The following is a 26,897-nucleotide window of genomic DNA, read 5'->3' as shown; positions in this document are numbered from 1 at the left end:
TCAGGGTCCTGCGTCGCCCCGTACATCCTCCCCACGGTCATAGCCAACCTAGCTCATTACACCCGTCCTCACAGTTGCGGGCATGAATGCCGCTTTTGAACCTATGTACTGCTTGTTCAGGTGACGCACCGCTTACCAGCAGACACACGTGTTACGGTTAACTCGTAGTCGCAAACTGCGAGCGTCCTCTACACTTAGAAACGTTAGAAACGGCGCTCAATGAAGAAACGTTAGAAACTGCGATAGAAACGTTTTTACCCGCCAAACCATTCCGCACTCGATGGAGCTGGAGCGGGAGCTGGTGCGCGCGCTGCGGCCGCTGGCGCTGGGCGGCGTGCCCGGGCGCGCCATCGCGGCGCTGTTCGACACGGGCGGCACGGCGGCCGTGCGCGAGGAGTGGGCGGACGGCGTGTCGCGCCGCCAGCTGCGCGCGCTGGAGCGCGTGTTCGCCAAGTGTCTGCGGCGGCCGGAGGCGGCGGCGCAGCTCTGGGGCTTCTTCGCGTCGCAGGAGGCCATCGACGCCGTGCTGGACGGGCCGCAGCAGGACGCAGAGAACCGCGAGGCCGTGTACCGCTCGCTGTTCGCGCTGCTGCAGGCCGTCGTGAACGTGCGCGACGTGTACGCGGAACTGGGCGACGGCGAGAGGCGCCGCGCGCTGCTCAAGGCGCTGGTGGCCGCCAAGGTCTATTTGGCGTGGCTGCAGCTGCCCGGCGGCTCGGCCTACGGGCTGTTCATGGCCTACGTGTACAGGCAGGTGCTGGACACGCTCAAGAAGTGGGTGGCGCTCATGGCCGCCAAGGAACAGGGCGGAGGAGTAGGCGCAGCCGCTGAGAAGAAGAAGAAGAGATCGACGCGGCGTGGCAGGAGGAGAGGCGCCAAGAGACAGAGCAGCGACGAGGAGGAGAGCGAGGAGGAGGAGGAGGACGCTCGTGCCACGTACCAGATGCTCACGACGTACGGACTGGAGCTGCTGGACATGCTCGTGACGTTCCTGGACAACTTCTCCCTGTCTGCGAGCAAGGAGTCCATCGTGCCGACTATCGAGACGGCCATTGCACTGCAGACGGCGCTGCCGCCCGAGAACGAGGGCACGGCGTCGGCCATGACGGCCAAGACGCTGCAGCTGCTGGAGAAGCTCGTGAGCGGCACCCATGGAGAGCCGCTGCAGATTGGGCGGGTGATCCTGCACTGTTATATCCCAGGGGTGACGTTCCAGGAAACCGTGGCGAAGGAGAACAGGGCGTCGCTGCGCTTCCACAAGCTTGCGATCGACGTCATCGGCAGAGTTCAGAACATTGCAGCGAAGGCCTGCGAGGAGGACGACGCAGAGGGAACTGCCCGACAGGACAACTCGCTGATGCTGCTGGGATTGATGCAGAACATTTGCATGCAGGCACCGGGTCTTGCGGATGAACGGCAGCGCGTGCTTTCGTATGTCTTTTCGACCACTATGGCTGGACGGCGGGAGAGTGAGCTGGAGGAGAATGAGAGGCCGAGTGAGTTCCGAGATGAAGAGTGCGTTCGATTTGCACGATTCCTCGCGAGCTACTCCCGGAACGGCAAGCTCAAGTATCGGCAGTTCGCTGTGGAGCTCATTAGCCGATTTGTGGTGGAAACCAGATTCTGGAAGGTGAAGGAGCACGATCTGCCTGAAAACTTAGTCGTGTACTCGGGTGTTGGCCCGCTGCTAGAGGTACTGATTGATCGCGCTCGGGATAAGATGTCTCAAGTTCGTACCAAGGCAATTGCTGGTATCTCGGCCATGCTAACTCTTGGCTTATCTAACTTGGCCAGCGGCGAGGGTGAAGACGATGAACCAATGAATGGAGGCAATGAATCGGAAGCTATTGCCACCTCTCTACAGACGCTTCTTTACGAGTCATCGGTTGATGATGAGGGCAACAGTACCCTCGAGGAAACCGCGCTTATGCAGCGTCTTATCGACCTTTTCCGTGAGCGTCTAGTGGATGAGAAGACATTTGTGCGCAGGGCTGCAGTGCAGGCGCTCGAAGCTCTTCTAACGGCACACTCAGGCGAGTCGGTTCTCGCTTCTTCGAGGAAAGACCTCTTCGACATTCATGCACGCTGCACAGACTCCTCTGTGGTCGTACGTGTGCAATCTATTAAGTCGCTGTCGGCGATTCTTCTCAAATTCCCTCGAGATGAGGATGCTCAAAAGCTGTGGAATCTTGGCGTGCTCCCGCTGTGCGTTGATCCTGAAAACAGTGTGCAATCTTGCGCGTTGGAAGCGGCAGGAAGAGTGGTGTTTGAACGTATACTGACATGGTACGATGCCCGCCGCAATAAGTCTCAGCGTGAGGCTCTGAACTCGGTGTGGTTGCAAGTCTCGCACCTTGATGGTGTCATGGCACGCTGCTTGCAGAAGGCGCTGCGTATGCTAGTGAAGACCGACAAAATCGATGTCGAGAAAATCATCCAAGCATGCATTTTTGCAATCAAGGAAAGTGTAAGCCCGTACAGCTCTGGTGACGAGTTTCAGGATGAAACAGAGGATGATGCGACCAGAAGAACTTTGACGCGATACTGGGGCTTCAGTTGGATTGTTTTAGAGGAGCTAGCTCACTCGGGCAATCTGATTGAAGCTGTCAAGGGTAAACAGCAAAACCTGAATATTGTCGTCGAATGCTGGAACAAGTTGCAGGACCAGGCACTACCGGTGGAGTTCAACGATGGATCCAAGCGTATTCTACGAGTGATCGCCGCTATCTCGACTGTCATTGATGCGCAAGATGCTAAGTCGATTGCGGACGGCATTTTGGCATCTTTACATTCATTCGCTATTCCGCTGAATGTCATCGCGGACGGCATCCTCGCTTTGAACAGCATTTGCAAGGCGAAGGCACCATCTCCCGAAAAAAGTCGCGATATCAGCTTCGCATGGGGAAAGAAATTGCTTGAGCTCTGCGAGACCAACCTCCGCAGATGTTTCGAGAATAGTCCTGATAGTGTGGAGGAAGAAACAGCCCTGTTGCAGAAGCAGCTTATCTCGATTGGTGAAGTAGCCCTGCTCGAGTTCGACAAGGACGCAGATAAGAGTGGTGAAGCAGCTCTCTTGCCCGTTAGCTCGAGTCTGAAGTCACTCGTGCAGCTCTTTTTACCGCCAAAGTTTGTCCCGAACAGCAATGCCATCAACCAGTCAATGTCTCAAGCCAGTGGGCAAAGTGGTGAAGATGAGGCATCGACCTCTGTTCTATCCGAACCTGTTCCTTTGCCGACCCCTGTTCGAGTGTGCGCCTTCGTCACACTCGGCAAGCTGTGTTTGCGCGACAGCGATCTAGCCAAGCAATGCATGACCATGTTCATTCGTGAGCTGCGAACCTGCGAGGAGCAAGACATCCGTTCAAACATCCTATTGATTCTGGGCGACCTGTGTATTCGTTACACGTCTCTCGTGGATGCGTACGTGCCTACAATCGCCTTGTCGCTGCTGGACGAGAGCCGATTGCTGCGCCGCAGTGCACTGTTGCTCTTCTCGCAGCTGATTCTTCAGGACTACATCAAGTGGCGTGAGTCACTGCTGCGCTTCTTCCTTCGCGCGGCGGTTGATGAAGACGAAGAGCTGGCCAACCTCGCTCGCCATGTACTTTGCGGTCCGCTGCTGCAAAAATCACCGCACATTTTCACGAACAAATTCATCGAGATGATCTTCGTTTTCAACGGATACAATGGTAACAAGCTCAAGTTTTCCGAGCCTTTCGAAGAGGAAGGCACACGGGAACTTGCACTCCTGGGCAATGATCTGTATCCACGTCGATCCAAGCTGTACAACTTCCTGCTGGAACACATGTCGGACGAGCAAAAGCTTCAGATCTCAATGAAGCTCTGCACTGAAGTGCTTGAGGAAGTGATGGACGGCACACTTCCGTTGTGCGATAATCCGTCCCAGATCACTGACCAATGCACTGAAGCAGTCTTGAAGGATGCGTTTGCAATCCTGTGCTCACCCGACATCAAGCTGACCACGGCAAAGGAAGAAGACGATGAAGCTGATGGTGAAGACGCGGGAACTGGTGCCAACGCCAACGTCGCGTCACAGATTGCAGCAGCCAAGGGCAAACTTCTCTCGAAGATGTCGAAGAAGAACTTCCTTGAGAATATCGTGCCGGTATTGATCGGTCTCAAGCACACTCTGGAGGCGAAGCACAGCCCGCTAACCCGCTACCTGCTTCACTACATCCGCGAGCTGTTCAAGATGTACCGCCAGGAGGTGAAGGATATCTTCATGAACACGGACCCGCAAATGGCCATGGAAGTCGAGTACGATCTGCGTCAGCTCGACCTGCAGCAACAACAGCAGAAGCAGCAGTCGCGCCGCACGGCCTACGCGCCTGACGATGCTCAAGCAGCGCCGATGTCGCCCACAGCTACCGCCGCGCGTGCCCCTCAAACGCCGCAGGAGGAGCTGTTGGAGGCGAGCCATACTTCTGTGCGTCTGCGCAGCGATGAGAAGAGCGCGGCTGCGGCGTCCCGCAAGAACTCACGTCGGGAAGAGTCAGCCGAGAACTCGACACTGATCTTCTCCCCGAGTCAGGGTCACCCGGCTAACGAGAACTGGCACGTGACGGCCAAGTCTCCTTCAGTGGATAAACCCGGGGCCCGTCGAAGGAAGAGCTTTACGCAGGAAGACCTCGAAGGCCGCATGAAGAAGGACCTAGCCGCCGCTTTCGACGCGGCCGGGGATTCTGACGACGACGTGCCTCCGACCGTGAGCATTTCTCGACGCAGGGCGAAAGCAAAGAAGGCCAAAGCTAAAGCGAAGAAGACCAAGACGAAGAAGAGCTCCAAAGACGACAGTGAAGACGACGAGGACAGAGGAGCTGCAGAACAGCAAGAGGAGGAGGATGACGCTGGTAAAGACGAGGAAGTCGCACCGCTTCCGCTCAAGAAGAAGGCGAAGAAGAAAGCCAAGGCCCCCAAGAGGGCCGAGACCGCTGCAAGCACTCGCCCCAAGCGCAAACGCAACTAACTATCCAGCAGTTGCATCGATAGGTAGGTAGGTAGACCCCCGCAAAAGAAAAGAAGCCCATTGTCCAGTAAGTGCACGCCTCCATCCTATTGAAACGAAGAGACGAGCTGCTCTCCTGGTGTACGAGCAACTGTTCTGCAGCTCTGCACCTCCCGCTTATCTAATGACGCCGTTGCTCACGGGGGCCGTGCAGGGGCCCGCGGACGTGCCGAACACGTGCTCCTTCCACTTGGCGACGCCCTCGGCGTCCGTCTTCATGTCGTCGCCCAGCACCGTCAGCACCTTCTTCTTCTCCACCTGCGCGGGGGAGAAGGGCTCGCCCGCAAGGCCCTCGAACGCGACGCGCTCGCCCACCTGCGCGCCCTCGGGCGGCGTGACAAAGGCGACCTGCTCCTTGCCGTCCTCCAGCGGCACGGCGGCGCACATGACCATGCCGTGGCTGCGGAAGCCCACGAGGTTGCGCGGCTTGAGGTTGCACAGCACCAGCACGCGCGCGCCCTGCATCTGCTCCAGCGAGTAGTGGTGCACGAGGCCGCTGGCGATCTGGCGCGGCGCGTCCTCGCCCACGTCGATCTCCTCGCAGTAGAGCTTGTCGGCCGTCTCGTGCTTCCAGACCTTGACGATGCGGCCCACGCGGATGTCGAGCTTGGTGATCTCGGGCTGGTTGGGGTCGGCGGCGGGCGCCTTGGCGGGCTTGGGGGCCTTGGGCTTCTTGGCCTTGGGCTTCTGCTCCTTCGGCTGCTTCTGCTGGGCCTCGGCGCCCACGGGGGCGTTGGCCTCGATGCCCAGGTCGCTCTCCACGGCGCTGATGAGGCTCTGGATCTGCTCGGCGGCGCTGCTCATTGTTGTGTGGGGCGTGTAACGCGTAACTGAGCTCTTCGGGTTGATGGACGAGGACAGATGTACCGCTTTTGGGGTACACGAGGTTGAAGAGGTACATGCACATGTAGATTGCGGCGGAATGAAGCGCATCGACGTGGATTAGTTACTAAAGACGTGGCTGCGGTACATGCACGACTGGTGAGGCTGGGTGGTTTACTGGATGAGCACCATCCAGCTGATGAACAGGTAGAAGAGCAACACCGGGTACACGGTGAGTGCCTTGCGCTTGGGCGGCACCAGCTTGGACATGAACACGACCGAGGCTGGCGATGGCGGTGGCGATAGCAGCAGGTAGCGATATACACAACACGCAATGAGAATGGCGTTAGTACGTGAGATGGAGCAATTCTGTGTTTGCGAGCTGCGCGCACCTCGCGTGGACCAGAGGAAGCCCACGGCCACGATGACCATCCGCAGCAAGATGTGCGAGACCACCACCTTGGCCAGCATGCACACCAGCGTCGCGATATTCAGCGGGAACACGCAGTACCCCAGCACGCACACGCTCTGGAAGAACGATCTACCCACAACAACAACAACGAAAATCAATCAGCACCAAGTCCAAACAGGTTCCACCCTCCACTGTAACGTACATGGTGCTGCCCAGGAGCTGTGCGTTGATGGTGACGATAGCGGCGCCCACCCAGATCACCACAAACACGCCGGTAAACACCATCGCCGACTGCGCGGCAGGAGCCGTGACACTCAGCATACTGTCACGTCAAACCAAAAGAAAAGCCCATTTGTCAGAGCTCCACCTTATAACACCCACTTCAGCAGCTCAGCACGCACATGGAGAGCGTCAGGCACAGCAGCAGCGGGCCCCAGAGGTCCCCTAGCAGCACACAAGCGTCAGTCCAGCCCCGCCATCCCCCACTCAGATCTGATTCCGGCCTCCGTACAGTCCCGCAGCGCCTTGAGCGTCTCCTCCGACGTGTTGCTGGGCATGAGCACCACGCGCAGCTTGCCGCCCACGAGGCGCAGGTCGCGCAGCTGCCGCCAGCGAAGAGCCACGCGTCACAAGCGCGAAAGAGTCAGCGTCTACACAGTTCCAGCGCCTCCCAGCGCCTCCGGGGCGAGCGACGTACGATGGTGGCGGACACAGGCTCGTCCAGCGTGTTCTCCTCGGCGGACGGCAGGCTGATGCTGCCCGAGACGAGCCCCACGCCCGCCGAGGGCTCGCTGCTCTTGGCCTCGTCCGACATGCCGCTGCGATGTGTGAGAGTCGTTCGAAAAGTGAAAGTTGAAAGTTGAAAGTTGGATTCCTCTCGCGCGAACATTTCGGTTCGGAAAATTACGGTAAAAGGCAACGTCAACTTGACCATCAGATGCATTGTTGCATGTTGCATTATGAAAGCGTAACCTCCCTACATTACTGCTTCATGACGTCGTGGATGGTCTGGGTCGTGTGCTCCCAGACCGCGATTTTGAGTTCTTCCGTGTGGAATTTGGTGCTGGCAACCTCCTTTGCGTCTTGGTCGAGCAGCTTCCAGCCGCTCGCGTAGTCGTCGTTGAGCAGGGCCGACACCATGTACTTGCCGCACGTCTCGGGCGAGCGAGCGAATAGAGTCGATAGAGCTGCGTATGGCATGCGCAGGTACCCCGGAAGCTGCTTGGGAAGGCCGGTGTTCACGAATCCAGGCGACGCGTGCATGAAAGAGGCCTTGGGGGCGTGCTCCGAGAACGCTTGAGCCATCAGGTCCCTGGCAAACAACGTCGAAGAGGTTAGATTCGGATTTGGGCAGACAAGTATCAGTACAGAGGCGTACGAGTATTGCGTGGTGACGTCTGCGCAGCGTTTGCCCGAGTAGGTTCGCTTGAGGTCGAGATCGCTCACGTCGACTTCGCCTCCGTGACCAGCACCCAGGATATTCAACACGCGCACGCCGGGGCGGTTCAAGCCTTCCAGCAAGTCGTGAACCAGCATGAACCTGAGCACCAAAGAACACAAATATGAATAAAGTGGCGTGGCCTCGCCCCTCCACCGTAGCTAGATCGGCAAATGCACAGCGCACCTGCCGTAGTAGTGCGTCGCCATCTTCACATCCAGACCTTCGGCTGTCTCCGTTCGGCCGTTCAGCGTCATGATACCGGGGCTCATCACGATCCAATCGAACTGCGTCTCGGCGTGCTTCGTCGTGAACTTGCGCACTTCGTGCATCAGCGACACGTCCAGCTTCTCGTGCACAACTTCCACGTTCGGGTTTTCCGTCTTGATCGTCTTCAGTAGTTCCTCCGGGTACGATCGCGAGCAAAGGGTCAACTTGGCCACAATTGGTGCTAACTCCTTGGCAACTCCAAGACCGATACCGGAGGAAGCTCCAATTACGAGCGCGTGCTTGGATGGAGCCACCATCTCTCGCTTGATGTTGAGTTCGACTTGTTCGTTGGGCTCCGAAGTGAAAAATGAAGGGATCGAAAACGCACCGAGTAGCACGCTCAAAGCCACACACAACACTGCAACAGCCACGGCCACCCCTCTCATCGCTGCAAGGCGAAGCGTGGAATGACTGTCGCCGTAACTTGTCGACGCTAAGATTACTTGACCTCCTTCGGCAGCAGTCCTGCCCCGTAATCGGTCGGTCGGTCGGGAGAAACGGCACGGTCTCACATGCTGCTGCAGAGACGGATGCTGTCGCCTTGCCCTGACCGCAGCCGTCGCTGGAAGCGGAGCCCGCGTCCTCGCCGTCGGGAGTGGCCCAACTTCTTCGTGGGGTTCCGGGTCACGTCACCGGGGCTTGTGGCGAAGGTGGAGGAGCTCCAGTCCGCGATCCGCGACGCTTGTCCCGAGGTCGCGCCCTGCTTGATCGACCCCAGGACGCTGCACGTCACACTCTGCGTGCTGCGCCTCCCCGACGATGCAGGTTTGCTGGTTATTCCTTGAAAAGGAAATGTAGTGGGGTGCATGGGATGACGGAGGTCGTGTACGTTGACGAAGCTGTTGACCAGGCGTGCCAAGTGCTGCACTCCGAGGCTGCGCGGGTGGCAACGGAGGAGTTCAAGTGTGGGTCGCCGCCTCGGTTCGACTTCAGTGACTGGGGCTTCTTTGGGAGAAACGACGTGCTTTATGCCAAGCTGGACGTGAAGGCAGCCGAAGGACGGCGGTGAGTTGGTTTTTAGGGAACTAGTCGAGGATAGAAGTTCTGAGTGCTGTTGTTTGGCAGGTTGAGAGCGGTGGCTGAGCGACTCCATGGCGAGTTTAGGCAGTTGGGGTTCACGACCGAGAGGTTTCGTCGTCCGTTTACTCCTCACTTGACGGTGTGGAAGACCTCGCGTGACCGGGAGCTCATTCAGAGCCTCAACGCTGGCCGAGAGTCTGACGAGCCTTCTGCGCAAGATGACGTTTTCCGATTTGTGACTTCACTCGCTAGCGGCTCCAATACGGAGGGGATGGAAGCACTGGGGAGCGAGTGTCCGAGATCGATCGAGTTGCTGAGCATGAAAGAGAAAGTAGCAGATGGTGAGAGCATATATCTCCGTGATCAAGTTTGAGCGTTTACTGAAAGATTTCGGTGGTTGCAGGTTACTACAGACAAGTAGCCTCGGCATGCTGGTGCAGTGGCTAGAAACCTCAACTTCAATAAGCATGAAGTGTTGCTTCAGATGGTGTTCTGGTTTCTAGGATGGTCACGGTAGCCGTGACCATCACATTGAAACCAAAAGAATGAAGTTGGCAGTCACACATTACCTGTAGGATGTCGGAAGTTCCGACTCGGAACTGGATCTACGGTAATATTAATTAATCGAAAGCACATGCTTTCGTGCGTGCCAACAGGCTGCTGTCGTTATTGGCGACAGGCGACAACCTAATGAAACAGCCCCGCAAAGATCTGCTCAAGGTTGGTCCCAAATTGTTCAAAGCTTCATTCTCCAAGTTGACATGGACCCCCAAGCCACCTTTGTCAGTCGTCTTTCACTGCTCTCTCCGATCTCCAAAAACGCTGATATTGGGCCTCCTTCGCAAGCACTACTCATCAACACAGAGGAAGAGAAAGATCACGGCAACCCAGGGTATATCGCCAACGTCACGAATGCGATAATGTACGGTATCATCAACTCGATTCTTGCAATCCCCGGCATTTACGGCTACGCTGTCATTATTTTCTGTCACGAAGACTTCACCGACTTTATGCCGGCGCTGTCCAAGCTCGTCATCTTCTCCTGTTTTGTACACCAGGTAGTGTTCACACTGCTGAGCTCGTTGCCCTTCGCTATTGGACAGGTGCAAGATGCCGGACTCATTTTCTTAGGTGTCATGGCTACGTCTATCTGCAACTCGCTTGGCGAGGATGTGCCGCCAGCGGCTAAAGTGACGACTTCGATTGTAACAATTGGAATTGCAACAGCTTTGCTTGGGATCTGCCTCGTGATCATGGGACGACTGAAGCTGGCTGTCGTTGCTTCTTACCTGCCGATTCCTGTGATTGGCGGCTATTTGGCTTTCATCGGTACCTTCTGGTTCTATGCAGGATTCGCGTTGTGCACGGGTCTTGTCGTTAATGATGTTGAGTCCATGGCCAGAGTTTTCTACAACGCGCACGACGTATTGCTCTGTGTACCTGGTTTCTTGGGCGGGATATTTTTTCTTGTTGTATCCCAGCGTTACGACAACTCGTTCATTCTGTCCGGAGTCATCATGGCCATGCCAGTGGTGTTCTTCCTCATCATCTTGATGAGCGGAATTTCGATGGGCGATGCGCGTCAAGGAGGATGGATCGATCCCGCACAGGAACCTGCTACTTTCACGGATCTAGTTAGTCTCGTCGATTTCTCTCAGGTGCACTGGGATCAGTTACCAAAACAGTGGGGAACGTGGCTGGGCATGGTATTTATCGTGGCGATTGGATCTTGCCTGGATATCGCCGCGATCGAGATCGAAATGGGCAGCAAGCTTGACTTTAACCACGAGCTCAAAACTGTCGGCTGGTCCAACGTCGTGAGTGGTCTCTTGGGTGGATACTCGGGTTCTTACATCTTTTCACAAACCATCTTCAGGTGCCGGTCGAAGACAAACTCGCGCGTTGTAGGCATTTGTGTTGCCTTGTCTGAGCTAGCGGTTGTTCTCGCCCCCGTTTCCGTCATGAATTATTTACCCCGCTTCTTTTTTGCGGCCACGGTCGTATTCGTTGCGGTTGACCTTATGATCGAGTGGCTGGTTCTCACATACTGGAAGATGTCTTTGCGAGACTACGCGGTGCTATGGATGACATTCATCGTCGTTAATTTCGTCTCGCTCGATTTGGGTATGCTCATTGGCGTGGGTATCGCGGTCCTCAATTTTCTGTTGGACTACGTTCGCGTACCCGTTGTGAACCGCAAAGAGTATTTTTCCGATGCGGAGCGCACAGTTGCAGAACGTAGTTTTTTGGAACAGAAGCGAGATACTATCGCGTACTTCGAGCTGAGTGGTATCCTCTTCTTCGGGTCGTCGGTGCAGATTCTCAACACAATCCAGAAGTCCGTCTACGTTCAATCAAAGATTGATCAAGGCGACGGGGGTAGATTCGCGGAGACTGGGGAAGGACAAATGCCTGGTAACTCGGACCCAATGTTCACACTGGAGGCAAACCAAGAATTTTGCACGCAATGTCTGGACGGAAGCTCCGGTCAGCCAAATGCGCTCCCAACTGACTTCGTTGTTATGGACTTTAGTCGTGTTGCACGGATGGATGTCACTGCCGCGCGCAGTGCATTCCTAATTTTGTAGAAGTACTGTACCAGCAACGGAATCACAGTCGTATATGCTGCAGCTCTTCCCAAAATCAACAAGTTGCTCCTCCAGAATGAGGTCGCTGACGAGGAAAGACTCTTCACGAGTCCAGAATCGGCTCTCGAGTTTTGTGAGAACCAGCTGCTGACTCGTGCAAACTTCGCTATCAAATCTTCCGCTTCATGTCGTAGAGAAGCCTGAAGGGATACTGCATGTACTTACATGTACTTACATGTACTTACAGCCGACATAATTTCTTAATTTCAAGCTGCTGGTTCGCAAGCTATGTACACATTGTTGCTCATTTGGCTGCGTGATGTTACGTTTGGTATACTGTACCGGTAGTCACAGCTGACAGACTTTGACTTCAAAACAAAACTCTTCTTTCCAGAGTTGGCGCCCTCAAGGAAATATGGTGACCCTTGTTTGCGTCGTCGTCGGCGTGGTGGGGGAAGTGTTCCCCGTCGACATCGACTCGAGCAGGTGGGTGGATCACTTGAAGAAGGTGATAGCGGCGCAGCAACCGTACACGATCCGGTGTAAATCTAGCCAGTTGCAGCTCTTCCTGGCGAGGAAGGGCACGAAGGACAACAAGTGTCCGCTGACGGAAAAGAGGCGAACAAGGGCTGAGGAATGTTATGAGACCATGGCGGGCCATCCAGCGTGTTGACCGATGATCCCCGTGAACTCGGTCAGCAAGACAGCTCTCATTGATAGGTCGATCCGATGAGGTTGATGAAGTCGCTGACGCCCTCGTGAAGCTGAGGCCTGCGGAACGGTTCGATGGCTGAGTGCTTTCGTTGAAAGCATGCGGTTGCAAATCGCGGTTGACGGCCAATTCGCGCAATTTTAATGCTAAAAGAGGAAGCTTGCCTCAGTCTGCTCTGCTCAGTCTGGCCGAGTAGAGCTCAATGCGATTCCACATTACTCGTGGTGTTGCACTTGATAGCGACACTTTGCCTTGAAGTGTTCAGCGGGCAAAATCCACCGTAGAATGTGAACCCGTTTACAGTTTTTTCTGAGACGCCTGTGCTTGGTAATCTACGGGTCCTCATTGGCTGCTGGCGTCGCTTGTCCGCACATTTGCCATCTCGCGTCGAAGAAGTCGCTCGTAGTTCCTGCCATGGGCTGCTCGTCGAGTAGAGAGGCCTTCCAGCCGATCCCGGACAGCTACAGCTCCGTCGGTGCGTGGACTGCTGCATCGCTCGACTGCTCCGTTGAGCGCCGGTCCTATAGCGCAATTCTAACGTTGCGATTGCTCTGAATGCGCCGTCGTCCGACGTCACAGAGGAAGTGCAGCAAGCTCTGCGGTGCGTGCGCAGCCCCCGGCGGCAACAGGCCTTCGGGTTCTGTTGCTATGTTGAGGCGGTTGGGCCATCTTGTGCTGACTTGTTCCATGCGGGTGTCCACTGTTTGTCGCCGTGAATGCAGCCAAGTGGGGCTGCAGTCGTCGGACTTGATCATCGCGGTAGGTGCCTCGAGTTGTGGCAAACACAGAGCTTCCTAGTGGTTAATAGTATTGGTGTTGGTGTCGGTGTCGGTGTAGGTGGACTTCACGCAATCGAATCTGGTACGAATTCAAGATAAAATGAGGTGTTGCTGGATGATTGCTGATGTTTTTGCTGTGTGTTGCAGTGGAAGGGAAAGGAGACGTTTGAAGGCCGATCGCTGCACTATGTGGATAAGACTGGACGCGTGAGCAACCCGTACCAAGTACGTTGATCGATTTTCAGTTGACGACGGGTTTGAAAAACATATAGCTGACGCAAGTTTCTCCTGTTGCGTGAACGCAGACGGTCATTTCCGCCATCACTCGCGTGTTTGAGCTATTCGATGACGATGATTCGATCCCTGCCTTTGGCTATGGTGGATACCCGCAGCGTAAACTTGCAGAGCGATACTTTCCATTCGTGGAGGGGCGTGGATGCGAGCTGGACGAAGTTCTCCAGCGCTACTTCGCGATTGCGTCCACTATGGAGCTGAACTCATCGGCCAGCTTCGTGCCGGTGATCCACGAGACCATCAAGATGGTCAAGAAGACCCGGCGGTACCACATTCTCATCATCATCTCGAATGGGCATATCGACGATCCCGATATGGCCCGACGAGCAATCGTAGAGGCATCGGAGTACCCAATTTGTAAGCGTGTGGCTATACTTCTGTGGCTTGGTGGCGATTCTAACCTATTTTGTGAATTGCTGTGGCATTTCAGCGATCGTTATGGTTGGCGTGGGCGATGGACCGTGGAGCATGCTGCGGGAGTTCGACGACCAGCTCCCAGAGCGCCGCTTTGACAACTTCCAATTCGTGAACTACAACACCATTCCCAGGAGCAGTCTTAACAATCCCGACGGGGGTTTCGCGATGCAAGCTCTCATGGAGATTCCAGGTATGATTTCTGCGTTGCTCCTACATCAAACGTCTAATTCTGACCCCAATGTGTGTTTCATCCTGCAGAGCAATACAGTCGTATCCGAGAGCTCGGGCTAATCAAGAACTAACCTGTACATCAAGAGCACAGACTGCGAGAAAAGTTGCAGCCACCTAGCTTTACTCTTACTTCATCACAATGAATGCACGTTACGCATATGCATGCAAACTTTAGGATTCCAGTTTGAAAACTGATGTTGCCACTGAGGTGCAGGCTGCGCAGATGCGTGTTCTTTGTCAGCGTCTGGGCCAGCGCGCGCGCCTGCGAGCCCGATCTCGTTGCCCGAGAGGCATAAGCTCTCGAGCGACGAGTTGGACTCGAGCGCCTCGGCAAGCTGCGCCGCGCCCTTGTCGGTGAGGCGATTGAAACAGGTCATCCTACTTGCTTCGTGTTGACGGACTGTGCTGGAGACTGCTCGTGCTGCAGGTAAACGCCAAGGCAAGTCCTACCTGCAGCGACCTGAGCGAGATGGGGCGGCCGTGCTCATTCCGCGGGTTTGCGGTGTGGCTACCCACCTAACCCAGCAGCCGCTGCTTGGTATCCGTGCAGCCTCAGTTTGTGTGCCCCACTCCATCTGCGACACGTGGTATCGGTAGTCGAAGCACCAGTCACGTAGCCATCATCCTGGTGTTGTTGCCCTTGCCTTTGCTGCCTTTGCCCTTGGCCCAAGGGCCTTGGGCCAGGTCTGTGCGCAACGACGACGCCTGCAAAGCCAAGCAGCATTCACCCGCAGTGTTCCCTCGCGCCTGGGGGAAACTAGCTTGAGTCGCAACGTGCGACTCGCGAGCACTGCTGCACAACTTCAAGTTTCGCCGCATTTCACGATCATGAGCTTTGACGAGCTGTCGCAGCTCTGTATGCTGCCGTTGACATCCCATCAACAAGCGCCAACCAAGCAAGGCCTCCGTCTTCCGCATCAAGGCAACTCATCAGGCAGAAGCAAGCTCCACCCACGCATTCTTGCAATGTAAACTAGGGGCTCCACGCAATCGAACACAGTACAATACACGTACACTGTACTGTAGACGGGCGTCAAGACTGAGGTCAGCTTCAGCTTCATCAGGCTGATGATCAACAGCCAGCTTCAGTGCGTGCGATAGCCTGGACGGGACACCAGTCGTGCCTGTCACACACAGCAGGGTTCACAGGTTTTGTGCACGCCTCCTGCTGCTACACTGTACAGCAGCTTCGCGTCGATGGCTCTCGCTGGACGGCGCCGACTCAGGACTCACTCCCGAATTCGCCTCGACCCGAGCACTTCCGCCCCAGCCTCCTTTGCAACCATGGCCACCGCTCCGCGCCAAGTCAACACGTTCGCCGCTTTCGAGAAGTCCGGCGAGCTCAAGCCGTGGCAGTACACGTCGCGCCCGCTGGGTAGCGAGGATGTCGAGATCAAGATCTCGCACTGCGGCATCTGCGGGTCAGACGTCCACACCCTCGACAGCGGCTGGGGCCCGACCGTGTACCCCGTCGTCGTCGGCCACGAGATTGTTGGCGAGGTGACTGCTGCCGGCCCCAATGTGACCAACCTGACTGTGGGCGACCGCGTCGGCGTCGGTGCCCAGGTCTGGTCTTGCCGCAACAAGGACGCGGACAAGCCGTGCGTCGACTGCGCTGACAAAGTGGAGTCGTATTGCGATCGTGCTGTGCTGACCTACAACGCCAAGTACGAGGATGGTGCCCTGGCTTACGGCGGCTACGCCGACTACGTGCGTGTGTCGAGCGCTTTCGCCTTCAAGATCCCCGACAACATCCCGTCGGACGTCGCTGCTCCGCTGCTGTGCGCCGGTGCGACCGTCTTCTCGCCGCTGAAGCACCAGAACGTCAAGGCTGGCGACCGCGTTGGTGTCATTGGCATTGGCGGACTCGGTCACTTGGCCATCCAGTTCATCCGTGCTCTCGGTGCCGTCCCCGTGGCGTTCTCGCGCTCGGCCAACAAGCGCCAGCAGATCCTCGACCTGGGAGCGGCGGAGTTCTACAACCTGAGTGATCCCGAAGACGCCAAAAAGGCCGAAAACTCGGTGCACACGCTAATCCTGACTGCCGACGCCAAGGGCATGCCGTACAACCAGTACCTGGGTCTGCTGCGCAAGCGCGGCACGCTTGTGATGCTGGGTCTGCCCAACGACGAGGTCAAGTTCCTGCCCATGTTCGTGGTGGGCCGTGGTATCCGCGTGGTGGGCAGCCTCATCGGTAGCATTGAGGACATTGAGGACATGCTCAAGCTCGCCTCCGAGAAGAACGTGCGCCCGATTATCCAGAAGCTCCCCATGGCCAAGGTCAACGAGGGAATTACCACTATGCGTGAGGGTCGTGCCCGCTATCGTGTCGTCCTGGAGAACTAAGTAGCGTCCTTGTTGATGCCATGGCCACATGCACACATTTATCAGGTTATTCGATTGATCAACTAAAAATGACCCTTACAGGTGCATGAATGTGTTCTGATTAGTACTGTTTTGGGCGACTAATCTACCAGGTTATGGTCGAGGAAGTTTTCGGACGGGGGTCAAGTAATCACCGTTCGATAGTGGCTCACCTCTCATTCACGCTATGCCCGCAGTTCTGGTAGCCGCCGGGGTGGTCCTAAGTGTATTATTGAGCGGCACTTCATTCCCCTCATTTTTCCATTTGCACCACAGCGGACAAGTCGAACTCAACACCAAGCAAGGGATGGTGGCTCCACCCAAGCACGCGCTCGTAATTGGAGCTTCTTCCGGTATCGGCCTCGGAGTTGCCAAGGAGTTAGCACCAATTGTGGCCAAGTTGACCCTTTGCTCGCGATCGTACCCGGAAGAACTACTAAAGACGATTAAGGCGGACAATCCGAACGTGGAAGTTGTGCACGAGAAGCTCGACGTGTCGCTGATGCACGAAGTGCGGAAGTTCACGACGAAGCACGTTGAGACGCAGTTCGATTGGATTGTTATGAGCCCCGGTATATTCAGCATGGACGGTCGAACGGAGACCGCCGAAGGCTTGGATGTGAAGATGGCGACGCACTACTACGGAAGGTATCAAACTTGAAAGCGCTTACACAGTTATTGGGAAGCAGCGTACTTAACTTCCGATCTTCATCATTGCAATGACCTAGATTTATGCTGATCCACGACTTACTGGGAGGGTTGAACCGTCCTGGTGTGCGAGTTTTGAATGTGCTCGGCGGAGGTCAAGGTGGCAATGTTGACGTGGACGATCTTGACCTCCAGCGAGCGTACTCGCCAAGAAGCTGTGCGCAGGCCACGATGCAGTACTCGTACGCTATTGCACGATTGAAAATTTGGCAGGAAATTTGTGATGCTCAGTAATAACTCCCCGTTCGTGATACCACAGAGACTTGATGGCGCAGGCCTTCTCCGAGCGCGCGCCCAACGCCTGCTTCATCCATGCGTCACCCGGATTCGTTAGCACTGGAGTGGCGAACAATGCACCATGGTACGTGCGTCTACCGTTCAAGGGTCTGGCCTCGGTGTTCGCCCGCACACCCGAGGCGTGTGCCAAGCACATGGTGTCAGCTCTGCTCAACGACAACTACGCGACCGGCTGGAAGCTTCTCGACCACAACGCCAATGAGCTGGCCAAGACCCAATACCAGACCGAAGCGCTCAAGGACGCGGTCTGGAAGCACACGCTCAAGACTATCGACGACATTCTGCAGCAATAATTAGGGGCGGTTCTAGCCTAAGCCATGGTAATCGTCTTGCATCGTGTCGAGCTCACAGGTTCGCAGGTTTGTTGTTCAGCTTCAACAGTCTCTGTGCTGTCTATTTTAGAAACACAAAATTAGGTCATAACACTAAATCTAGACTTATTCAACCGCCTAATTTCTATGTGTTCTAGTTTAGAACATATTCTGTGGAGCTCAATTGACACACATGATGCGGGCGATCTGCGGTCCCGGGACGCGTCCGCGCCTCTCGACGCTGCGCTGCGCGCGTCTGCACGTGGGGCGCGCCACTGCCGCCGAGACCGAGGACTTCGTGCAGCGCTGTCCGTACGGCCCAAGAGCGCACGCCAAGCTTCGCGTGAGCGAGCCGGGGGCCGACGCGCAGTGGCTCAGCGTGGGCTCCCGAGGCATCGGCAGCCCGGCGCTGTGGGCCAAGGACATGCCGCGCGTGGACACCAGCAAGGCGCTGCTGGCCTCGTACACCAGCAACTTCATCCAGGCCAGCGCGAACCCGGCGGCGCCCACCAAAGCCGGCGAGAAGCAGGGCTACGTGGAGGCGCTGGCGCTCAACGAGGCCGTGGAGGAGCTGGACGTGCCGCGCGAGTGCCTGGTGGTGTCCACGCTCATCGGCAGCAACGTGCTGCACCCGTCCAGCCCGCAGGCGGACGGCCGACTCTCCAAGCAGCACGTGGAGAGCGGCGTGGAGATCACGAGCAGGGAGCTGGACGTCGAGACGCTGGACCACGTCGTGTGCCAGATCCCGGACGAGCTGGCGCTGGCGCCGGCCAAGCACGGGGAGCTCCTGGAGAAGCTCAAGGCGACCTGTGACGCGCTGGAAGCGCTGTGCAGCGACGGGAAGGTGCAGAGCTACGGCTTCGCGCTGCCGGGGTTCGAGGCGACGAGCAGGCCGCTGGAGGAGCTGGTGGAGAAGACGTTCACGCCGCTGTCGGAGCAGTTCGGACGGTTCGCGTCGCTGCAGCTGCCGCAACATGTGGGCAGCGCCATCTTCCCACTGCCTGAGGCGGTGCTGCAGTTCAAGAAGGAGCGCGAGATGCTGCTGATCGGCGACCGACCGCTGGAAACGATGCTGTCCAGCGGCAACCCGTTCCACCTGAAGACGTACAACAGTATGACGGGCGAGGACGTGGCGCTGCTGCTCAAGACGGCGTTTAACCTGGGTATCGCGGTGGAGAAGAAGTACATGGAGAAGATTCGACCTGAGAACGAGCACCTGGACCTGCCCCCGGCGGAGGAGGTCGCGTGGGCGCACATTCTCGCGAACCAGCACAGCCAGTTCGACAACCTACAGGTGTGGATGTACGTCCGCGAGACGCAGATTTACCCTCGCCTGGAGGCGACGCTCAAGGAATTCAGCAAGCACAAGGAGACGGAGGAGCTGGGCTTCGCGTACTCGATGGCCATTAATCAGCTGCTCAAATGCTTCACCGGATCCGTCGAGGTACATCGTGCAACTAGCGACGACTGCTTTCATGTTACGGGAACCTTGGCTAACTTTTCTTCATGTTCGCTTATGATAGCTGGTGGATGCCGACCGCGCGGCAAGCATCATGAGCGCGTGGAAGGAGAAGAAGGGCCTGCTGCCGTCGGACAGAATCACCACCGAGGAGGTAGCAGTGATGGCGTCTCTCAGCGCTGGTATGGACATCACACTGCTCCAAGAGCAGCTCCCTGCCACTTCGTCGCTGCCGTTCAATTCCAGATTCTCCGCGGCTCAGCTGCAGCAGCTCGCAGTGCTAGCGCAGCCCCATTTTACCGTCGAGTGAATAGACCTGAACCTGCACCCGTGCCCCTGTCCAGCAGACTTGCATCTCAGTTCACCTGGATTCCCATTGTTGTCATGAGAAAGGCCGGAAATATCTCACTCCCGTTTTATCGCCGCCGCACATTCCTCAATTGGCGCTCGTCCTGGTCGGCCCTGCCTGCATCAGTCCGTCGAAACTGACCGGCGTCGTCGCATTTGCATTTGCATTTGCATTGCACCCGTGCAGTTAGTGTATTCCATTGCATTGAACGACTCGCCGCCCGAACGCCAGAAGCAGCAGCAGCGTCGAGAGCACCGGCACTTTTCGATTGGCACCATGGCACCGCCGACTGCAGCGTCGGCGTCGCTGACGCGCGACAATATCAAGTTCATGGCCATCGCGCGCGCCACGGACAAAGTGGTGGTGGCCTGCTACATGCACTCGTCGGACGGCAAGCCGGCGCGCGGCGGGGAGGCCGAGATGAACACGTTCAAGGAGATGCTGGGCAAGGTGATCCGCGCGCCGACGTGGAAGACGCAGGTGACGCCCAACGGCCGCCACTCGCTCGATTGCGACCCCAACAAGTTCCACTTCACCATGAACAACGACGAGCTCGTGTTCGCCGCCATCACCGCCAAGGACTACCCGATCCGCCTGGCCTTCCAGATGATCTCGGCCGTGCAGCAGGAGGTCGTGCCCAAGTTTGGCTCCAAGGCGCTGACCTGTCGAGAGGTGCGTTCTGTCTGCTTGTCCCGAGGTATGCATGAGAAGTGCAGCTAGATACTGATGTTGTACTGTGGTTGCCATGCAGAACGGGCTGGACAAGGACTGCGCCAAGCTGTTCGCGTCCATCGCCGCCACGTACGACGACCGCACCAAGGTGGACAAGCTGTCGGAGGTGATGCACCAGGTGGACGGCGTCAAGACCGTCATGCACAACAACATCCAGGTCGTGCTGTCCAACACGGAGAAGATGGAGGTCGTGGAGCAGAAGACCAACGACCTGAACGAGCAGGCCAAGGTCTTCCGCAACACGGGGCGCAAGCTGCGCCGGCAAATGTGGTGGAAGAACGTCAAGCTCACGATCCTGCTCACCGTGTGCTTCATCCTCGTGATACTCATCATCCTCGCGGCGCTGGGCGTCTTCAAGAAGAGCTCCAGCTCCAGCTCCTCCAAAACCCGGCTGCTGCGGGCCTTCTAGCCGCTCGCCTCGCCACCCCACCATGGCCAACTGCAACGTACATGTAGCCATGTTACCATAATCCCTCTAAGCTTATATAACGTTCCGCCCTCTCTTCGCTGCTATTTCACGTGCGCCACACCACGGTCTTATTTTATTTTACCCAGAGCTCACTTAACGGCCATGGCGACGACAGCAGAGCCCTCCGCGACGCAGCAGGAGCTGCAGCAGACGCTGGCGGACCCGCGCTACCTGCGCGGCGTGGCGCTGCTGAAGGACAAGCGGCTGGAGGAGGCCGTGGTGGCCTTCGAGGACCTGCTGCGCACCCTGTGCGAGGCCGAGGGCAAGGCCGACTCGCTGGCGGTGGCGCCCGTGTACTACGAGTACGGCCACGCGCTGCTGAGCCTGACGGAGGCCACCGCCAGCCTGTTCGGCGGCGCCGTGGAGGGCGCGGCCAGCGGCGGCGGCGAGGACGGCGAGCAGGACGCGCGCGAGGCCGCGGACGACCTGGAGGCCGCCTGGGAGGTCATGGAGCTGGCGCGCGTCATCTACTCGCGCTTCCCGGGCGACGCGGCCGTGGAGGCGCAGCTGGCGCGCGTGTACACGCGGCTGGGCGACCTGGGGCTGGAGAGCGACCAGTTCGAGCAGGCCAAGAGCGACTTCGAGAAGGCGCTGCTGCTGCGCCGGAAGCTGCTCCGGAGCGCGCAGGCCGAGGACACGACGCAGCTGGCCGACCTGTACTGCCAGCTGGCCATCGCCTGCATCTACAGAGACTCGTCGGCCGACAAGGAGGCCGACCGGGAGCCCAACGAGGAGCTCTCGCACTACGTCATGGCCGGCCGCGTCATGGCCGAGAACCTCCACCGCGTGGCCAAGAAGTGCGGCGACAGGCTGCAGCAGTTCGTGGACGCACGCGTGCCCGCGTACAGCGCGGAGCAGGACGAGGCCGCCGAGCCCAAGGGAAAGGGCAAGAGGAAGGCGCCGTCCGCGGCCGAGGACGCGACGCTGAGCCTGGAGTTCAAGGGCGAGCGGCCCGAGGCGCTGAGCCAAGAGTTCCTGGGCTGCGTGGGCGTGAAGCCGGAGGAGAAGGACAAGCTCAAGGAGGACGAGAAGACGCTGCTCGAGTACCTGGAGATCTACTTGGAGCTGAAGGAGAAGGTGGACGGCATCAAGGAGACGATCGCCGGAGCGGTGGCCAAGGAGGCCAAGGACGAGGAGAAGGCGACCACCACGATCGGGTTCGGACAGACCGATTCGTCTGCTGCTGCAGCCCCGGCGGTGAACATGATCCCGGTGGTGAAGAAGCGGAAAACGGAGGCGAAGGCGGAGATTCCAGCGGACAAGACAGAGGAGAAGAACGAGACCTCGGCACCCGCCGACAGCAAATAAAGTGGCGGCTATTAACACCGAGCACGCAGCAATACACACCCGAGAAGAAACAGCCATGCTTGCACTTGTTTTCTTTTCTGCTGTGGTGCCGCACCGCCTTACTCTCGACTCAGTTCAGGGTCGTTGTCGATATCCACTTCATCAGCTGCGTGCGGCGGTGTCACCTCCGTCTTGTGTTTGTCTTCTTCCCTATTTTCCTTCTCCTCTTCCTGCTTTAGCTCTAGGAATGGTTGGTTCCCCCTTGTTGCTGCTTCATCGTCCCCTCCAGCGCTTTGAGCAGCTTCCTTTTGGTCGTCTTTACTCGCTTGGCTTTCGTAACTTGCTCGGACCGAACGAAGCTCAGACTGAAGGATAATGTCTTCCGACGGTGGTGGAGGAGCCTTCTCCTCGTAAATGCCCTGCCCTTCTGCCCCTTGTTCCATCCGTCGTTCAGATGAAACCTCAACTCTTGACGTTGTAGCTGCCTGCGTGTGGCTTTTAGTCACTTGCTTGGGGCTGCCTTCGATTGCACCTGCCTCTCCTTCTTTTCGATGTACTCGTCCGCTTCTTCTTCTTCTTCTTCGACTTCAGGAATGGTCGGTTCCGGCCCAGCGGCTGCAGCAGCGTCCTGCTCCTGCTTTTCCTGAGCAAGACGCGAGAAGCCCAGGAACAAACGCTGCCTCATAGCCTCGGTTTTTGACTGAAGGACTAGCCATTTTCCGTCACTGCATCGAATGGACACGCAAAGAGCGTCACGTTCAGGTGTCGACTTGGCAGTCACGCTGGGACTCCCATGAATTCCTGTCAAAACCTCTTGGATGGTCTCTGTATGGATACTGCTCTTCGTTCTCATCTGCTTGAAGGTGCCGGTGGGGTTCCAAAACACCACCAGTATATCTGGCGTAATGTAGAGCGTCCTCGATACGACGCGCCCACTCTTCTGGCACAATTTCTTGACGCTAAGTCCATCCAGCAGCTCACGAAGAAACTCAAGATACTCGTACGTGCGGATTTCCTCGTCCCCAAGATTCTCGTAGCTCACGTCCTCTTGCGCCAAGGCCTCGCGCTTTTCAACTCGCGCTTCCATCGACTGACGGCGATACGCAGCGCGAATAAAATCCTCCTTGGTCGTTACCCCACCAGGTCCAGAGCTCTCGCGCGATGCGCGGCGGGCAAGAGCTTCTGCCTTGCCAAAGCTTGCTTCGCTAAATGTGGTGCTGCCCTGTCGCCGCAGTCGTGCCCCCGACGGCGGTGACGCGGGAGCGCCAGCGAAAATGCTGGCGCGGCTCGGCGGCCTCGGTAGATGCTGTGGCGAGTGCCCAGTTCCCTTCGACAGTCCGTGCCACTGTGAAGGCTCGATGTCTTCCGTCGACACGGCAATGCTTTCGTACGTTTTGGCACTCGCCGCCGCGAGCTGCTGCGTCATGTCCGCATGGAACCTATAGCGCGCGTCGTTATCCCGAGCTGGCGCTGGCGAGGCCACAAAAAGCCCCGCGAGCGTGTGCTCCAGCCACGCCGAGACTCGTTGCCACAAGCTCTCCGTCTGCACGGAGCCCACCGGCTCTCCTCTCTGCTCTTCCACCTTCCCCTGCTGCTGCTTCTCGTCGTGTCTTTCGACGCGTCCAACGACCTTCACATCCCTCTTCGGCGCCCCGAACCAGAGCACGAACGGCGCCTCGCGCTTCTCGGTCGACGCGAACCGCACGGGGATCACCGACAGCAGCAGCAAGCCGCCCACCACCACCAGCACGTGCACGCCCAGCAGCAGCGGCCACGTCGACGCGCGGGCGAAGTGCGTCCCGTACGCCGTGCGGTACGTGCGCGCGACCGGCAGCTTCGCCCCCGGCTGCACGTCCGCGGCCGTACCTCCTCCTCCGCCATCCCCATCGCCGCTCGCAGCCGTCCACACCGTCAGCAGCAGCAGCAGCAGCAGCAGCAGCAGCAACGTCAACGCCAGCCGCCCCATAGGTAGGTAGGATACCGGTATCCGTGTCAACGGCCCTTCAAGCTCACACTTTCACGTGCGCCACACCACCTCGCACTTAGCGCGCGCGGTGTCCCAATAAATATAAATACTATTGTGAGGGCCAATCCTCACAGTGGCGGTGTCTGCAGGTCTATAGGAGGTAATAGGCAGCGAGCCATGTACTACGGGCCGAGCCGCAAGCGCTCGTTCGACGACGGGGACCGCGAGGGCGGCTACAAGCGCTCGCGCGTGGACGACCGCTACGGCGGCGGGTCGCGGCGCTTCGACCGTCGCGGCGGAGACCGCGAGCGCGTGAGCGAGAGCGACCGCGCGCGCGCCTGGCGCCTGGCCAAGAAGGCGGTGGTGGAGCTGGGCGACGGCGTGGAGCGCGAGCAGCTGACGCGCACGAGCGAGCTGCTGCTGCGCGAGCTGGAGCCCGACGCGCAGGACGTGAAGCTGGGCCACCTGGCCACGCTGGTGCTGCGCGGCGCCGCGCGGCTGGCGCACAAGACGGCGCTGTACGCGACGCTCGTGGGGCTCGTGAACGCGCGCAAGCCCGCCTTCGGGCGCGAGGTGGCGGCGGGCGCCGCGCGCTCGCTGCAGCGCGACGTGGACTTCCTGCGCCTCGAGCGCCTGGACGACGGCGACACGCCCGACACGGACGCCTTCCGGCGCGACGCCGACGTGGCCGCCGTGGCCACGCGCGTGCGCCTCACGGTGCGCCTGCTGGCGGAGCTCTGCGCCGCCAAGGTGTGCAGGCCCGAGGACGTGCTGGCCATGCTGGACGCGCTGCAGGGCCTGTGCACGCCCGACAACTGGGACGCCGACGACGAGACCCACGCGTCGCTCCGCGCGCGCGAGGACGCCGCCGCCTGGAAGGACTTCTTCGCCTCCGTGGTGCTGGACGCGCTGCTGCACAGCGGCAAGGAGCTGGCCCGCGCCGCGGAGAACCTGTTCGACAGCCTGCTCAGCCGCTGCAGAGAGTACGTCTCGCACCGAGAGGAGGAGAGCAACCCGCGCGCGGCGGACGCCGGCGCGTCGTCCTGGCGCACGCGCCGCCTGCAGCTGGAGCTGCTCTGGGGGCCCGAGAGCGACGACGAGCTGCCGGCGCTCTGCGCGTCCAGCGACGCGCTGTCGCAGGTCTGGGACGCGCTCAATGCCATCCGCAGTGCCGAGGGAGACGACAAGGCCGCGGCCTGGAAACTGCCCGGCATCAACCACCCGCAGGACGTCTTCGCGCCGGACTTCGAGCAGGCCGAGACCCACCCGCTGGCCGTCTCTCTTTCGATCGACCTGGCCAAGGTATGCATGCATATCTGCCATTGTTGAGGCTGGTGTGGGAGATGCTAACTGTTGTTGCAACTGCAGCTTGATGCGAACAAGATCCCGGCGTACACGACGTGGTTCCGCATCCTGTCGGACGAATCGGGTGCTGCTGGAGCTGCTATCGCGACATTGCCCCCGGCCTCGTACCTCATTACCCGTAGCCACTTCGTGGACGCGCTGGAGACCTCGCACCCGAAGCCTGCTATCGCGGCCAAACTGCTGCTGAATCTGTGCCGCGCGTACAACGCGAAGTTTGCTCCCTCCCAGGCTGAAGGAGCTACTCCTGTGAGGACGGAATACTTGCTGGTGGAGACACTGCTGGTGGCAGCTCTGAGTGAGAGTGCGAACGCCAAACTGGCCTACTACTGCTCAGTGCTGTATCACATGGTGAAGACGGATGCGCAGATCGTGTCCCCAGCTCTGGCGGTTGTGGTGGAGCTGTTGTTCCGTGAAGTGCCTACCATGCGCGCGGCAGCGGTTGACTCGTTCGTGCAGCTCTTGAGCCACTTCCTGTCGAACTTCGAGTTCAAGTGGCGCTGGGCGGCGTGGTCGTACGTGCTGGAAGCCAGCGAGGACGACCCGCAGCGCCTCTTTGTCAGTGCCGTTATCGAGCGTTGTGTACGTCTCTCGTACCTGCAGCACATGCAAAGCGCCTTGCCTGCTGAGTTCCATGTGCTGCTACCTCCGGCTCCCAAGCCCCGCATCCGTTTCCAGGTTGTGAAGGAGGAAGATGCTGCTGGTGCAGCGGCTGAAGAATCTAGTCCTGCGTCTGAGTTCTACCAGTCCGTGACGACTAAGCTCAAGGGCCACCCGCCCGCTTCCGCTTTGCGCTCCTGGCTGAACGAAGAGCTTCCTCGTCTCGAGATTTCTCGCGCAGAAGCCATTGAGGTTGTATGGACATGCATCCTGGAGGCTGGCGCAGCCACGTTCACGCACATGCGTCTGCTGCTGGAGAAGTACGGCAAGCGCTATGAACTCTTCGGTGGCGAGGACCAGCCGGCAGAGGAGATGGATGCCGATGAGCTGGTGTTGGTCAAGACCGTGGCTAACGTCTGGCTCAAGTCGCCGCAGCATATTGGTCTCATCCTGAATGCCATGCTGCGTCAAGGTCTCTTCCGACCATCCACAATCGTAACGTGGGTGTTCACGCCTGATGCCGTGCAGCAGTATAGTTGGCCGTACGTGTGGGAGATCCTGAACGACACGCTGAAATTCGTACAAGATGCCATTGGCGCCAAGTCGATGCAGTTGGAGCAGGCGTCGGCACCTAGATCTTCAGACGACCGGGACAACGAAGACATGCCCGACGTCGCAGCGCTCGAGGACGGCCGCAAGCGTCTCCAGGACGAGCTGCGGCAATTGCTGGTGCTCCTGTTCCGTGGTTTCAACCGTGTAATCGCAGAACACAAGGCTGAGTGCGACGCCGAGGGCTCCGACCCGCGTGACAACTGGTATCGCAGTGCGCTGGCGCAGATGCAGGCTGTCGGCCTCCGGTTCCGTGTGCCGCTCGAAGATGCTCTCGACGAGCTGCAGCTCGAGGTTTTCAGCGTGAGTGCGTCGGCTGATGTGGACGCCACCAAGGTCTTCCAGCTGGTCCGCGACTCGTACCGCAGCGCGTAA

The 26,897-nt window shown here is 58.3% G+C and overlaps 14 protein-coding genes across 15 annotated transcripts; 10 read left to right on the top strand and 4 right to left on the bottom strand.

Moving 5' to 3' along the window:
* Window positions 1–280: 280 nt before the first annotated feature.
* Window positions 281–4,987, top strand: IUM83_18974 (Condensin-2 complex subunit D3; the record flags this gene model as incomplete). The annotated part of the gene is made up of 1 exon (XM_067944000.1): window positions 281–4,987. One exon carries the CDS (start codon window positions 281–283, stop codon window positions 4,985–4,987), a length of 4,707 nt encoding a protein of 1,568 aa, XP_067779837.1.
* Window positions 4,988–5,143: 156 nt separating this feature from the next.
* IUM83_18973 (Methionine-tRNA ligase, beta subunit) lies at window positions 5,144–5,830 on the bottom strand (the record flags this gene model as incomplete). The annotated part of the gene is made up of 1 exon (XM_067943999.1): window positions 5,144–5,830. The coding sequence occupies one exon, from the start codon at window positions 5,828–5,830 to the stop codon at window positions 5,144–5,146; it is 687 nt and encodes a 228-aa protein (XP_067779887.1).
* A 192-nt stretch (window positions 5,831–6,022) lies between these two features.
* IUM83_18972 (YIPF6-like protein) lies at window positions 6,023–7,074 on the bottom strand (the record flags this gene model as incomplete). Its single annotated transcript, XM_067943998.1, has 6 exons — window positions 6,023–6,132; window positions 6,241–6,389; window positions 6,463–6,582; window positions 6,662–6,704; window positions 6,772–6,862; window positions 6,958–7,074. 6 exons carry the CDS (start codon window positions 7,072–7,074, stop codon window positions 6,023–6,025), a joined length of 630 nt encoding a protein of 209 aa, XP_067779838.1.
* Window positions 7,075–7,241: 167 nt separating this feature from the next.
* On the bottom strand, window positions 7,242–8,225 carry IUM83_18971 (putative oxidoreductase C19A8.06; the record flags this gene model as incomplete). Its single annotated transcript, XM_067943997.1, has 3 exons — window positions 7,242–7,572; window positions 7,639–7,800; window positions 7,885–8,225. The coding sequence occupies 3 exons, from the start codon at window positions 8,223–8,225 to the stop codon at window positions 7,242–7,244; spliced, it is 834 nt and encodes a 277-aa protein (XP_067779839.1).
* A 255-nt stretch (window positions 8,226–8,480) lies between these two features.
* Window positions 8,481–9,435, top strand: IUM83_18970 (the record flags this gene model as incomplete). Of its 2 annotated transcripts, none has more annotated exons than XM_067943996.1 (4): window positions 8,481–8,733; window positions 8,808–8,973; window positions 9,034–9,329; window positions 9,392–9,435. In XM_067943996.1, the coding sequence occupies 4 exons, from the start codon at window positions 8,481–8,483 to the stop codon at window positions 9,433–9,435; spliced, it is 759 nt and encodes a 252-aa protein (XP_067779841.1). The 2 variants fall into 2 exon arrangements, with proteins under 2 accessions (XP_067779841.1, XP_067779840.1); XM_067943995.1 differs by having other exon boundaries at window positions 8,728–8,733; window positions 8,819–8,973.
* Window positions 9,436–9,749: 314 nt separating this feature from the next.
* IUM83_18969 (Sulfate Permease (SulP) Family) lies at window positions 9,750–11,576 on the top strand (the record flags this gene model as incomplete). The annotated part of the gene is made up of 1 exon (XM_067943994.1): window positions 9,750–11,576. One exon carries the CDS (start codon window positions 9,750–9,752, stop codon window positions 11,574–11,576), a length of 1,827 nt encoding a protein of 608 aa, XP_067779869.1.
* Window positions 11,577–12,702: 1,126 nt separating this feature from the next.
* On the top strand, window positions 12,703–14,080 carry IUM83_18968 (Copine-like protein; the record flags this gene model as incomplete). The annotated part of the gene is made up of 8 exons (XM_067943993.1): window positions 12,703–12,763; window positions 12,868–12,889; window positions 13,011–13,047; window positions 13,126–13,149; window positions 13,215–13,292; window positions 13,373–13,718; window positions 13,792–13,968; window positions 14,037–14,080. 8 exons carry the CDS (start codon window positions 12,703–12,705, stop codon window positions 14,078–14,080), a joined length of 789 nt encoding a protein of 262 aa, XP_067779868.1.
* Window positions 14,081–15,293: 1,213 nt separating this feature from the next.
* On the top strand, window positions 15,294–16,355 carry IUM83_18967 (Mannitol dehydrogenase; the record flags this gene model as incomplete). Its single annotated transcript, XM_067943992.1, has 1 exon — window positions 15,294–16,355. The coding sequence occupies one exon, from the start codon at window positions 15,294–15,296 to the stop codon at window positions 16,353–16,355; it is 1,062 nt and encodes a 353-aa protein (XP_067779873.1).
* A 325-nt stretch (window positions 16,356–16,680) lies between these two features.
* On the top strand, window positions 16,681–17,671 carry IUM83_18966 (putative oxidoreductase C19A8.06; the record flags this gene model as incomplete). The annotated part of the gene is made up of 3 exons (XM_067943991.1): window positions 16,681–17,021; window positions 17,102–17,263; window positions 17,341–17,671. The coding sequence occupies 3 exons, from the start codon at window positions 16,681–16,683 to the stop codon at window positions 17,669–17,671; spliced, it is 834 nt and encodes a 277-aa protein (XP_067779872.1).
* Window positions 17,672–17,882: 211 nt separating this feature from the next.
* IUM83_18965 (NADP-dependent oxidoreductase domain) lies at window positions 17,883–19,458 on the top strand (the record flags this gene model as incomplete). Its single annotated transcript, XM_067943990.1, has 2 exons — window positions 17,883–19,133; window positions 19,213–19,458. 2 exons carry the CDS (start codon window positions 17,883–17,885, stop codon window positions 19,456–19,458), a joined length of 1,497 nt encoding a protein of 498 aa, XP_067779871.1.
* Window positions 19,459–19,773: 315 nt separating this feature from the next.
* Window positions 19,774–20,638, top strand: IUM83_18964 (vesicle-associated membrane protein 7b; the record flags this gene model as incomplete). Its single annotated transcript, XM_067943989.1, has 2 exons — window positions 19,774–20,169; window positions 20,249–20,638. 2 exons carry the CDS (start codon window positions 19,774–19,776, stop codon window positions 20,636–20,638), a joined length of 786 nt encoding a protein of 261 aa, XP_067779870.1.
* A 162-nt stretch (window positions 20,639–20,800) lies between these two features.
* Window positions 20,801–22,006, top strand: IUM83_18963 (nuclear autoantigenic sperm; the record flags this gene model as incomplete). The annotated part of the gene is made up of 1 exon (XM_067943988.1): window positions 20,801–22,006. The coding sequence occupies one exon, from the start codon at window positions 20,801–20,803 to the stop codon at window positions 22,004–22,006; it is 1,206 nt and encodes a 401-aa protein (XP_067779877.1).
* A 481-nt stretch (window positions 22,007–22,487) lies between these two features.
* IUM83_18962 (Major Facilitator Superfamily (MFS)) lies at window positions 22,488–23,951 on the bottom strand (the record flags this gene model as incomplete). Its single annotated transcript, XM_067943987.1, has 1 exon — window positions 22,488–23,951. One exon carries the CDS (start codon window positions 23,949–23,951, stop codon window positions 22,488–22,490), a length of 1,464 nt encoding a protein of 487 aa, XP_067779876.1.
* Window positions 23,952–24,128: 177 nt separating this feature from the next.
* Window positions 24,129–26,897, top strand: IUM83_18961 (putative nuclear cap-binding protein subunit; the record flags this gene model as incomplete). Its single annotated transcript, XM_067943986.1, has 2 exons — window positions 24,129–25,253; window positions 25,320–26,897. The coding sequence occupies 2 exons, from the start codon at window positions 24,129–24,131 to the stop codon at window positions 26,895–26,897; spliced, it is 2,703 nt and encodes a 900-aa protein (XP_067779875.1).

This window comes from Phytophthora cinnamomi (genome assembly GCF_018691715.1).
Source record: "Phytophthora cinnamomi strain GKB4 chromosome Unknown Contig132, whole genome shotgun sequence".
Lineage (NCBI taxonomy): Eukaryota > Oomycota > Peronosporomycetes > Peronosporales > Peronosporaceae > Phytophthora > Phytophthora cinnamomi.
The sequence above is the reverse complement of the archived record's forward strand: the minus strand, read 5'-3'. Positions and strand labels throughout refer to the sequence as shown.